We start from the raw sequence: 14,221 nt of genomic DNA on the forward strand, positions 1-14,221 counted from the left end.
TATCTGTGGAACACTTTTGCCATAAACAACATGCATGTATGAATGTAGATTATTTCTCTTGACTCTACTATAGAAGTTTGATTCAATTTTAGAAAACATGGATTTAATATGTAAAATAAATGTGATTCTTTTGCTTGCTACATATGTTCAGTTGCAGAGATACCAGTAAATGCGTATTTAAAAAATTTTTTGGTTCTAATAATTACCTAATATTAAATGAGAATATTTAGAATCCTATAAATCATTGCCAAATACTTTTTGGCTTAGAGCTTTGGGTCTATAGAGAAGTGAATTAAAAATAAAAAAATCTAAGTTTAGTGGAAAATATGTGGAAGGACATAGATGCATACCTAAAATATCCATATGACCAAAATAATTGTACTTTCTTTAAAAATTTTGTGAGGTGTATAAATGTCTAATCATTATGTTGTTTTATACACCTGAATCAAATAAAAGAAGAGTTTTAAAAGAATTTAAAAATCAAGTTATGAGGAATACAAAATTATACTAATTTTCTTTTACTTTATATCACAAGTTAATCATTTGAGTAAAAAAAATTAAATATGGTATTAAAAAATAAAAACAATAAAAAATAAAAGGTATTGAATGCCTATAATATGCTAGATATGATACAGGATAAAACTATGACATAAGCCGTTTTAAACTTAGAATATTATGATTTTTTTTTTTTTGAAGAATATGATTTATAGCAGAGTATTGGTCCAAATGTGAATAATGCTGGGTATTTTTCAAAGACACTTTTTAAATTCATCATTTCAATCTAAAACCACTGGTATACAGGTTAGTAAATTTTTAAAACTTATTTTGCATATTATCTTTTCCATTGTTTACCCATCATGTATCTACATATTTATTAATAAATAGTAATACCCCTTAAAATAAAACATTGAGTACTATGGAGATAGTTTTAAATAATAAGATTTTCATAATTGTGTTTCATAATTGAAAACATTTAAAAATCATAATATTTATTTTGAAGATAAAATTAATTATGAACTTTGGGAAATAGTATCACGTTTATTATACAACCCTCTATTTTCTAATTAACCTTGCTTTTGTAATAAAAACTCAGGGGGGTCATTTTCCACAATATTCTAGTCTAGATAAAACATTTTTTGTAATATATCAAAACAACATCTCTACAGAGATGCTATTTTGTCTATAAACAAGGTTTTTTTAGGATAATACTAATACATTTCTCTGCTTTATGACTCACTTAAAGTTTGCACAGGTTTGTGTCCAAACACCCTCGCCATGTTATAGCTACTTGGGAATATGTTAGCTACCTTGCTAACGTAGCAGTGTGAAACTGACAGATGAAAAATCATGGTCAATTTATTCCTAGAAGACGGATTTATCTTACAAGAAATGATCCAGGCGTTTGCCAGTTGTGGTAACACCTCACTTCTGTTAGAAGGCACGAGTTAGAGCTCTTCATATTGGCTCAAAGGTTTTCAGCACTTACAGTGACATCAGTAGACCTTCACTTTGTGGAGCTGGTTGGTACTGGTGTCTAAACCAAAGCCAGTATATAGCCCATCTTTCTGGTCCTCTTAAACAATGATAAAATAAAATTCACACAGTTGATATGTGGGAAATTTCTTAGAGCAGAAGTGATAGGATCAATGTTCTGGAGGTTGGTGACATAAAATTGGGGGGAAATTTCTTGATTTTTTTCCCCTCTTTTTTCTTTCTTTGCTACTTCAATTATATCTGTTCTTGTGTTCCTTTTCAAATAAGCCAATTACCTTTCCTGTGTGATCCATTTTGTAGGTACATGGTAAGCAGCAAGTTAGAATAAAGAATAAATTGTTGCTTTTAATGATGATCAGCACATCTAATGTGATAAATTATGATTAATGAGTAAATTAGCAGTGAATATGATGTAAATGAATCTGCTTTGAAAACTAACTCTACAAAAAGATGCTAACCGGTCAGTAGAGTTTCTTTTTCTTTTTTCTCTTTTCTTTTTGTCAAATGTAGTGTCTGTGTTTAACAGTCTTGTGAGTATATTAACACTTGAAATATGAAAAAAAGGCAATAAATATTGTGCCATTTGCCTACATCCTTGCTGAATGAGCCTGGGAGATGGCATGACTTTTCATCTGTTTCAATGCAAGGGCCTTCATTGCTCTATTGAACAGAAACAGATGCATCTCCTGTGTGTTTTGAATGCATAAATAGGTAGTAAGTAAACTGGAGGTTTAAAGTGGAAAATGTTCGGTGAATATCTAAATGGTGGTGCCACTGATACCATGTTTTCACTAAGAATGAATGACTAGTATAAGGAATGGTAAGAATGGCTTCACAGATTGTTTCTAAGAGTGATTCAAGACCACTGACATGCCCTTTGGAAATTTATGTCACTAAACCAGTGGTTACTATGAGTGTCTTATACCAAAACAGATGGCCATTCTTACTAAGCTTGTCAATAGTTTAGAGAAGTTTTATGGCCCAGCCACAGTGAATGTACGAGATTGTTTGTTTTGGTCATAATATCCCATGTCTGTCTGTTAAATAAAAAGTTATTGTAGTGAGACCGTACAAACTTTTACTGCTGTAAAACAAGTGTTTATGATGCAGGTATTAACAGATCTGGAAATAGGATAAACTAGAAATTTATTTAACTACTGTAAACTGACTCATTCACATGAAATTTCATCTCTACAAGATTTTTGAAAAATAATTTGAAAGACTAAAATGGACTTGAATGTATTCACCTTTTTAAACCAAAAATTATTTTCCATAGCATTTAAGTACTATTTTCAGTGGTTTCATTTTATAGATTTTTTTTTCTCTATTTTTTTCCTCTTTCTTCATTGGTCTATAAATATTCACCAGTTAGTAATTCCCTTACACTCTGTTATCCCAAAGAGAAATAGAAAAGGCAGGATTTGAAGAGTATTTAAATAGAAATTTTTTTGAGTGGTGGATTTCTCTAGTCTCTTCCTCAAACTGATTACCCTCTGACCTCCACTTTCCATCCTTCCTGTTTAGCTAAAAAGGATAAAAATTTAGCCAGTGATAAAGTGATAATTTTAAGCTTTATCAGTGGTCTAGGTAATTGGATACTCTGATATATATTTCTGCTGTAAATATACGACTTGTTTTAGCATAATTTTTTAAATGTGTTAAAAGCCTTAAAAACATATAGTTGTTTTATTTGAATCCAATAATTATGCATATAGGAATGCATCGTACATATTAAAATTTTACATGTAGGAACAAATCACATGTAGGGATTACATATATGTGCAAGGATGTAATTACTACAAGAATAGTCATTGAAATATATTTTATTATAATACTGAAAATTTTGAAACAACCTAATGTTTAACAGTAATTGAAAATATATCTATTAATATATGCTGCATAATAAAAAATGCTATTCAATTTAAACATGTATTGACAAAATATTCAAAGTATATTTTAAGAAATATGGATTATAAAATAATACATATAATCTTTTTTGTAAAAATATATGTTCAAAGGACATAAAAAAACTCTTAAAAATTATTCATCAAGGTGATCAGCACTAGTGTTTTAAAATACCTTTTAATTTGTTTTTGTTTTCTAATCTGTGTATAATAAGTATTCACAATCAGAATAATACACTCATTTTACTTAAAAAATAAAAAGCACAAAAAGAGCAGAGAGAAGGAGAGCTTTGTGATAACAATGAGATGGAATGTTATTCATAAAAGAGGTGAGTTCCAGTGCAGTACATTGTGCTTCGTCTGAATTCAGTCCTACAGTAGACACGTGAATCTGCAATTTGGCTACGCTCCATTTTGCCAATTTGGGGACTGGTTGGGATCCATTAGTTTCCTACCATGTCACTTCAGTGTTTCGCAGTGTCAGTGTGTATTACATCATGTTTACATTCCGAAGATAATTAATTTATCAAGCTGTAAGCAAATGCAATTCAAATAGAGGCATGGTGATCATGTTTACAACATTATTATCCATCCTAAAAACTCAACTGTGTGTAGCCAAGGATTAGATTATATAGGGCCTTAGAGAGCCTTTGATCAAGTCCAAATGTATGCATTGAACACCTAATATGTGCTGGGTGCGATTAGGAGTCATGAGACTTCAGAATGACCAGATCATAAACGCTTTTCCCAAGGTTCTGTTAATGTGGAGCGAGAGAAATAACTGTGCAAAACATAGGTATAGTATAATACAGACTGTTCTAATTCATAAGAGAGACACAAAAAGTGTGTTAAGAGAGTTAAAAGAATATCAGATTTCATCAAGCGAGGAGGTTCAAAGAAGGCTTCAAGATTTTTAATTGGGTGAAAAATGAATAAATTGTATAAATTCAAAAGTGGGAGGAAAGGCATTTGTACACGGGATTAGCATGTACCAGGGCACTCAGACCTGAAATTTTAGGTACTTGACAGGAAATAGGAGAAACAAATTTGGAAAATAGGTTGGCAGCAGCCCTTAAAGATCTTCAAGGCTGAGCAAAATTTCTGATTTTATTTGTCAGCAGTAAGCTATTAATGCTTGCTTATTTGTTTTGTTTTGAATAGAAAAGAGCTTTAATCACTGATGCATTAAAACAAAACTTAAAGACAAGGATAGAAAGGAAAGGAAAGATCAACGATGATCTATAATATTGATTATAGTGATAAAAACCTGAAGTGAGGATGACTGGATGGGAAGGTACAGACATCATGATCTCATTCAGTGAGTTTTAATCCTGGGTGATGTTAGAATCATCTGGAAATTAATTACACAGCCCCATGCACTGACTATCTGATGTGGGGTCTAAGCACCTGTAGTTGTTTCTGTGTTGTGTGCATGTCTGTGTTTTTTACAGTCTTACAAGAAATTCTAACGTCCAGCTGAAAAAGAGAATCATAGCCATTGTTATTGAATATGAAAACAAGTGAAAGGAGACATTATCAGAAGCAGGACTTAATAATTAAATGGTAGTGGGGCAAAGGAGCAAAAGACAAAGCAGAGGCAAGGCTGCGAGGCTGCAAGGCTGGGCATTTGGGAGAGTGGGAATCCCACCAACAGAAATGGTAACTTAGTGAGAGCAATAGGATTGGAAGGCAGATGTCATGGTGTGTTTTCAATGCAATGATTTGGGGATGCTGCTATGTAATCTTTCAACTAGTTAGATATAAAGTCCCAGCATTGAGAACAAGTTCAAACTATCAAGCTTCTGCACAGTAAAAGTAACCATCAACAAAACAAAGAGACAACCAACTGAATAGGAGAAGATATTTGCAAGCAATGCCTCTGATAAGGGGCTAATATCATAAATATATAAGAAACTCATACAATTCAACAACACAAAGACAAACAATCCAATAAAAAAATGAGCAGAGGACATGAACAGACACGTCTCCCAAGAAGGCATACAAATGGCCGACAGATATATGAAAAAATGCTCAACTTCACTAGCTGTTAGGGAAATGCAAATCAAAACCACAATGAGCTATCATCTCACACCAGTTAGAATGGCTATTATCAACAAGACAAATAGTAAAAAGTGTTGGAGAGACTGTGGAGAAAAAGGAACCTCCACACTGTTGGTGGGAATGTAGACTTGTGCAGCCACTATGGAAGGCAGTGTGGAGGTTCTTCAGAAAATTAAGAATAGAATTACCATATGACCCAGCAATCCCTCTCTTGGCTATATACCCCCAAGATCTGAAAACATTTATCCATAAAGATATATGTATTCTGATGTTCATTGCAGCTTTATTTACAGTGGCAAGATATGGAATCAACCAAAGTGTCCTTCAATAGATAATTGGATAAAGAAAATGTGGTACATATACACAATGAAATACTATTCTGTCATAAGAAAAGATGAAATAGTGCCATTCGCGACAACATGGATAGATCTTGAGATTATTATGCTAAACGAAATAAGTCAGACAGAAAATGTTGAGAACCATATGACTTCAATCATATGTGAAATATAAAACTGGAAGCAGCAAATGAATGAGACAAATAAAAACTCATAGACACAGACAACCGTTTAACGGTTACTAGAGGATAAGGGGGCAGGGGGGATGGTAAATGGGTAAAGGGGGTCAAATATATGGTGATGGAAGGAGAACTGACCCTGGATGTTAAGCACACAATGTGATATATAGATGATGTATTACAGAATTGTATGTTTGAAACCTATGTAACTTTACTAACCATTGTCACCCCAATAAACTTTAATTAAGGAAGGAAGGAAGAATGGAGGGAGGGAGGGACGGAGGTGAGGAGGGGGGAGGGTGGGAGGGAGGGAGGGAGGAAAGGAAGGAAAGAGAGAGAGAGAGAAGGAAAGAAAGAAAGAAAGGAGGGAGGGAGGAGGGAGAGAGGGGGAGGGGAGGGGAGGGGAGGGGGGAAAGAAAGAAAGAAAAAGAAAGAGAGAGAGAGAGAGAGAGAGAGAGAGAGAGAGAAAGAGAAAGAAAGAAAGAAAGAAAGAAAGAAAGAAAGAAAGAAAGAAAGAAAGAAAGAAAGAAAGAAAAGAAAGAAAGAAAGGACTCAAAAAAAGTCTCACTTTGAAGGCCTGTCCTGGCCATGGATGTCAGAGGTGGCTCTATTGAGATCCCACGTGATAGAATAGATGTCCCCACAGGCCCCAGTTTATGTAGAATATCTACCACAGAAACCAGTCCAGCCTGGTGTCTATGACACGATTCTGGCCCTCCTTACATTATACATCAAACTTGGGACCTCCCTCTTCTGTCATGTCCCCATGAAGTTGTACCATTATATCAGGCACATATTCCTCCCTATACTCCTACTCATTCATCAAATGAATCATAATAAAATCCATCATCCACACACACTCTGGCCACTTTTCTGTGTTTGTGACAATACAGTGTTCTGTGGCTGGAAGGGAATGTAAAAGCCTATGGAATCAGGTCTTCTCCCCCTAAACCTACAGATTGGGCCTTTATTCTTAGAACCACCCATAACTTGCCTCCTGTGCCCTGCATTTTTCCCCCAAACCCAGTGCCACGTTCCAGACCTTTCCTTTAGAGCCCTCACCCTGATACTTCAGAAAAGGAAAGAACAGAAATGGGCTAAGCTGACAGACTCATCAATTCTGCAGACATCTTTTAGGGAGGAAGCCAATGCCTAAAGAGAAGACTACCTACCTATTCTTACTGAACATTTCCTCATCCTCTCACTTAGTATCATTTAATAGCATTATGTACCTTCCCTCTTCAAGATTTCAACTCCATTATTATGACAAATATCCCTTTTAAAAAAAACTCAACTCTCTATTTAAGGAAAAGTTAATTAGCTAAAAGAAAAACAAAGCCAATTAGTTACATGCTGTTAGTTTTGTTCCCCATGTGACATATTTCCTTGATGTCTGCAGAAGCAGCTTATTCATTAGAATTAAATTAGACAAATGGCACCCTCATTTCTTCTCTTCACTTTTGTAGCATGTGGGCCCTTCTATGAATATGTTTTAAGTGAATCTCAGTTGGCCAATCAAGTTCCTGCAAACCTGAGTTTTCTTCTTAACCTTTAAAAAATTCTTGTAAATTTGTTTCTGGCATGGATATTATTGGGAGATTTCAATGGGGTTCACCCCATTAATATCTAGCTCTACTTAATGTGATATACTAAAGGGAGGATTTCATCCTTGGTAAACAGTTTGTTAAGCATGGTCAAAGGAAGTTTGCTGGTCTTGGTTGTTTCTGTCCCCTGAATTTAATGAAGTGCTCATTTGACTTATCACCTTGTCTTCAGAGAGCCTAGCAGCTTGAAACCTAATATGGTATCAAAATATTACCATCATTACAAGCCCAGTTACTGTACACAGGTTATAGTTTAAGAAATAGTCTAACCTCTTAGAAGAATCAACAGCCTGTGCCTCCTCTTGAGCTGTGTAAGAAACAACAATCTACTAGATTCCTGGAGTTGCTATCTGCTCTGTGAATGCATCCTGAGAATGTAGTCTTTGAAAATAGCAAGTGAGCATGGCAGACATGTTCTAGAATATCAGCCATGCCTCTTTTCTGACTCATATACATGTTTAGCTTCTCTATTTTCCATTTAGAAAATAGACTTTCTGGGTTTAACAGTAATTCGACCTCTGCAGTGCCTGGCATTCGTTTAATAAAAGGTCATACTCCTCACTTGTCAAAACCAGCTTGAGCAGAAATGCATTTTGCAAAGCACAGTGCTGGCAGCTTTAAGGGAATAGAAAATGGCAGTTAGCTACAATAATAGAAGGGCCCTTATCTAAATACTGATGACTGTAAAGTTGTAATGTCTTTCTCTCCATTTTTACACTCTTGGCATTTTTTTTTTCTTAGACCAAGTGTAATATTGATGGTTGTGTTTCATGACATAACCCTGGGGATTTTCATTATTCAGACTTGAGGCTGTACTATTCTGTGATGTTTTAGAAGTCTTTCTTTTATGCTTTTCCTTGGATTGTCTTCTCTTTCTTCCCATCCTTAGAGCATGACTTAAATTGGGGCAGTGTCTATGACAAAGGAAAGCAGAAGATTCATTTAGTGTCCTTTATTAAGCTGGGATATAGAGAAGGGAAAATGGGTGCTATGTATCGTTATACCCCTCTGAGAATAACGATTTTTACTTGCCTCAAGCATTTGTTGCAGTTATTAAGTTTAGTCTTCTCTCTACTTCATATCTTCCCTTTGGCTGGCTGCCTAGCATTGCCACCATCAGTCTTAGAGTTTGACCAGCCAAGATGATTATTTATGCAACAAACATGCTCACTGAAAGGTTTTTACTATATTATCTAGAATCTTGACTTTGTATCGTAGAATGATGGCGTTTATCCTTTTTGTGGTTCAGATTTTGTAGGCAAATGGAGAAAAATTGCTATCAGATCCCACAAGGAAGTCATGATTTTCTTGTAAGTGTGAAGACTAATATATTTTACATTAAAACAAAACCAAACCAAACCCTTCTTGATGTGCCTTTCTATTTAATGTTGTGTGATCGATTTTCAGGATGCTTTGTGAAGAATACTGAGTCACTATAGTGGTAGTTAGTAGGATTTAGGAAAACAGTCCCAGATCTGAAACAGATTCTTACTGGTTATTTTAATAAATTTTCCACAGTTCAATAAGTTAATTTTATTACTTGACTTCAACTTCAAAAATAAAATCCTTATGGTAGCATCTGGTGGTCTTGTCCTTGGCAGATTCTTATACTTGTCAATATTAGCATGAAAACTTCCAGGTATGATCAGAAGATGAAGATAAATGAGAGACATATCTGAACATTGGAATGGTAATCGCATCGCTTGCCCATGTGTATGGAAATTTGCCTTCCCTGCTTTCCATAGAAATAAGATTTCTATGTTTAATAATAATTTGACTTTTTAGTGTCCCATTCACCAGTATTTAGAAAGTACTTGCTTGGGTAGACTTTGCATATTTGCAGGTTATCAAAATCCCCAAATTTCCTTCATTCTTTGGGATGAGAAACATGATGCTATTCCTTAAAAAAAGAAAGAAAGAAAAAGAAAATTTCAGCATAATAAAAGTAGCATCTTGCATTCTATTATTTAATGTATTCTGTTTAATTTTTCATTAGTACATAGTCATTTTATACAACTCACCCCGTTCACATATTCTTGCAAGAAATTTTAAAACAGAACTTCAATAGGAAGCTGGGTTGTTAAAATTGATATTTTCCCAGGGTTGACAATGTTTTCAGCTATGGGCTTTAAACAGGAAGGGTCCTGAAAATGGGAGTATTGTAGCATTTAATATAGCAATGCAATACATTTTATTTTTTCAGGACAGTTTCCTAAGAATTTTAATTGCATAATTATATTTTCCATATCAGATGCTGACAAGTATGTAGTTATCATCAATTTGCGTTGTTTACAACAGCAGGATGAAAAACAAAAATTTCTAATATCTTTTTGTTTGTTTGTTTTCACAAAAGTGACATAATTGTACAGTGTTTTTTTTGTTTGTTTGTTTTGTTTTTATTCCTCTCAGTGTTAGTCAATTTCAAATAATTTTAAGTACTTCCCACAGTTCTGGTAACTATCTAGTTTGCACAGCTACCCAGAGAGATGCTGCAGGATGTGATATACGCATATAGCCAGGTTGTTACAGCCCACCTTCTTTTCTAATATGGCTGAACAAACAAGGACCTGCATTCCCACCAGTTCCACTGTCAATAAGCTGAATTTGCTGGTGAAGTAAAGACTTATTTCCCAACACTAGCATTGCAAAAATGTTTTTCTACCTCTCTAGCCCTTCCCTTCCCTCATTGTGGAAATACTACACTAAGCTAGAAAACCTTAAAACTGGAAGTGATCACTGCAAAATAATTTATTTCACATCTCATATTTTTACAGTTAAGAAACAGAAAAGTTAGCCAACAAATCTTTCCCCCAAGATGATACATATACATAATACTGACTGAGATGGGAATCTGGCTTCTCTGACTCCAGTAAAACCAAGATGAGAGTTGGGAAGCATTGTCAGGGCAACAGGAGCACATCATGTGGGAAACATGCAACAGGAGGGAGATAAAATAATGGTGATGAGCAAACAGTGACGAACTTTGTTATTTTCCTCCTTCTTAGAATCTAGGGATTGTTGTCAAAATAATTGTTAGCTATAGTTACTTAAAACCATTTTTCAATGACATATAACTGAACAACAGTAGGAGAGAAGAGAAAATTTGTAATAGGGATAAGAAAATGGAAAAGTAAAGTGTTTTTAAGTTTTTTAAAAAATGTCCAACTCTAACCTAATTTAAAAAATCTCAAGGGTGCAAGGAAAAAAAAAGTAAAGAAGTAAGAAAAAATAATTAAAATAAGTTCTTCCATACCACCATCTTTAGTGTTTTACCATATTTTTCATGTCTTATTTTGGGAGGGGGAGCATTTTTATTATGTCCCTCATATATAATTTTGTGTGATGCTTTTGTGGCTTATCATTGAATCATAACTGTTTCTCATGTCACATTATAAAAACTCTTCAAGTGTATCATTTACTATTTCCATGATGTTCCATCATTATGCCATGGATTATTTCACCATCAATTCCTATATCATTTGGTACTTAGGGTACTTATAATCTTTGCTAATTAAATGATATGAGAATACCCTGTGCATAAATATTTACCTACGTTTGTTTATAACTCTCGTATAATAGAGTTCTAGAACTGGAAATACAAGATGGATAATAAGTAGAATTTTCAACGGGTGAATGTTAGGAACATTTAAAGAAAATAGAGGGCCTTATAAAGCCTCCAACTTCTGGCCTTTTATCCTCAGGAATCTTTAATTCTACACCTTTCTTAACAGAATTTTTCTTTTTTTTAAATTTGCAATGACTTTGGAGGCTTCCTGAATCCCCTTCTTTAGTCCAAATTGTGAAGTTAAGTTTCAAGTAAGGCAGCCCACAATATCTGGATTAGAGTGTCACTTTACCATTTTTCCCTATTTCTGTTTCTTACCAAAACTTCTAATTCAGAGCTATATTTCTTGTCTCTTTAAAATTTACTAGAATATCTCTTAAATGTCACTAATTTTAATAGCTTAGCAGTGGCAGTGCTGCTTTCTGGCAGTGACCTGATAGCGGCATCAAAGCAAAGAGCTAAAATTTTACTCACTTTGATTGATGAACTCATTTTGTTCCAGAGGACAAATTGGATTTTTTTTTAATATACTGGTAATAAAAATTAATGTGTGATGTTGCTTTTGGGGATGTTATTGGATCTGTGCCTTAATACAGATTTTGGCAATAAAAGAACTAGCTGATAACTTGACCAGAAAGGTACCGCCCTCCTTTTTCAACTACCCTCAAAAGTAAAAGGTGCTTTTCTAATTTTGCAATCTGGGTACATTTAAGTATGTATCTTTGTATGTAATTGGTGGAAATAGGATTGAGGGCTGTGAAGAGAACAGTGACAATGGGGTAATAGTCTGTCTTTCAATTTTCCATCTAATTGTGATTATTTCTTTTTATTTCAGCACCTCCGAGGTTTACACGAACTCCTGTTGACCAGACAGGTGTCTCTGGTGGAGTTGCCTCTTTCATTTGCCAAGCTACAGGAGACCCAAGACCAAAAATTGTCTGGAACAAAAAAGGAAAGAAAGTCAGCAATCAGAGATTTGAGGTATTAGGTCCATTGTTCTGTTTCTCTGGGGGAAGAATGTAGCTACTATGTCTTTGGTTTATATGTCACTTGCTTGTTTACTTCGATATAAGTTATCACAATCAGTGAGATACGGCGTTCTTTATGTTGCATGTGATGGAAAACAACTTTAAATGGCTTTAAAAAAGGAATTTGGGGGTTCAGATTGCTGACTTTTGTCTCTACTTGTTCCAAGTCTGAAGCAGTGTTCCTAGCATCCATCTGTTTGCTTCATCCTCAGACTGCTTCCCCTTATGATTGCAAGATAGAGTGTCACATCCTCCCACAGCTAAATTTAGAGGATAAGTGAAAGCTTCCTGTGCCATCATTTTTCTCTGATGTTGGCTTTTACTGAATTACATGTTCATCTTTGAACCAATCTGCATGGACAGCTAGACGGTACTATTTGAGTTAATTGTAATATACCTCTGTTGCTGAGAATGAGGTCAGTCCCATTCAACTCATGGCTTCGAATGAGGGAGCAATGTTTTCCCAAAGGGAATTCAAGTTCCTATTACCAGGAAGAAGGACAATGGATACTGGGCAGCCAATGAAATTGTCTACCATAACTTGCACTTGTGTTTTGCATGTAGCATAAACCAGAATGAGAAAATTGCTTCAGCGTGTTAGTGTAAAGTACTACTCTGGAAGAAACATACCCAACCAGGGTGATATTGTAGTTAAACATATTGAAGAAATGTATTTTCTTTGTTCACGAAAGCTCAGTGCATTGAAAATGATGGAATATAATTCAGATATTTTGGGGGGTATTTGTGAGGAGACTTACAGTTTAAAATTTTGTTTATTCTGGAGGAGAAAAAAATAGATGGTAAGCTACACAGAAATATATTGGAAGAAGCACAAAATACTATAATTTAAAACATGAAGAGGATAGCTTAATTCTTAGCTGGTACTAAGACCTCCAAACTGCCCTGAGTTGTAAAACTCACCTCCTCTTATCTGACTTTCTAATCTACTTCATAGCCTTTTTCACAAATTGGCAAATTAAAGGCAATTCCTAGTTTAAAGAAACGTAGCCACTATAAAATTCAGAACTGTTTGATAATACTCATTTTTTACCAGTGCTTACAGAGTGATAAATGGTCCAAATGCATACAGGACCTAATTAATTACACTAGTGAAAATTGAAATCTGGACTGTAGTTTACAGATGAAAAAATTTTAATTATGTTTGTTTAAAAATAAGATACCTAAAGTGATTTAAAACTAAACAAAAAAGAATATCTTAAGTAATATTGAGAAATATTTCCTACGTCATGTAGAAAATGATGTGTGTGCTCATCTTTGATGCATTTTAAAAAATGTAATGAAATTGAATATTTTTGTCAAAGAGGAATTTGATATCATGCTCCCTAGTTATGATGGCTTCTTGACAAAATCTTGTAATAAATATTAAATTATAATAGTAAACATTTCAAAGCATGAGCTCTGCTCAGCACATAATTCCTAATGAGAGTCCCCATAAATACATTCAGGGAAAGTTAATTATTTTTACACAAAGCTCCTATGTCAAATGCATCAAGTCTTGGGTTGACAATCTTTAATATCTGTAACAGTATATAATTTTTTTGTTTGTTTGCTTCACTAGTTTATAAGGCCCATGAGAGCAGTGAGTAAGGCTGATTTTGCTCCCTCTTCTATCTCCAATGCCAGATACAGTGTCTGGACTAGAGTAGGTATACCTCGATACTGGATACTAAATAGGGTTTTCAAATCAGAAGTTACAATACCAGCTTGAAATGTGTGGTATATAGTGTTCACTCTAAGAGTTTAATTCTAAATCTTTGAAAAAGTTCAGAAAGGTAAGTATGCAATGACGTAGCAATTAATCAGAATTTATATTGGGATTAAAGATGTTTAAATCTTTCTCTTCATTAAGCCATAGAATGCTCATTAATACTTTCTTAAATTATGACATATTTGACAAAGATTCCCATAACTGTAAAACTCCCAAGATGCATAGTAGATTCATTCTAGATATGTGCTTAATAGAGTTGAAAATAAATGTGATGCATTGGGAAGTAGGACATTTTGGCTATCTTTGTGATTTTAAAACATAA

The 14,221-nt window shown here is 34.3% G+C and overlaps 1 protein-coding gene across 45 annotated transcripts in view; it reads left to right on the forward strand.

The window, feature by feature from the left end:
- PTPRD (protein tyrosine phosphatase receptor type D) overlaps nt 1-14,221 on the forward strand; it is a 2,063,955-nt gene that overhangs the window by 1,755,077 nt on the left and 294,657 nt on the right. For all 45 annotated transcript variants that reach the window (XM_074330405.1, XM_074330404.1, XM_074330420.1 and 42 more), the window contains one exon: nt 11,978-12,123. In XM_074330405.1, the coding sequence (XP_074186506.1) occupies nt 11,978-12,123 (146 nt within the window). The remainder of the gene's footprint in view (nt 1-11,977; nt 12,124-14,221) is intronic.

Source organism: Rhinolophus sinicus, linkage group LG04 (genome assembly GCF_036562045.2).
Source record: "Rhinolophus sinicus isolate RSC01 linkage group LG04, ASM3656204v1, whole genome shotgun sequence".
Taxonomy (NCBI): Eukaryota; Metazoa; Chordata; class Mammalia; order Chiroptera; family Rhinolophidae; genus Rhinolophus; species Rhinolophus sinicus.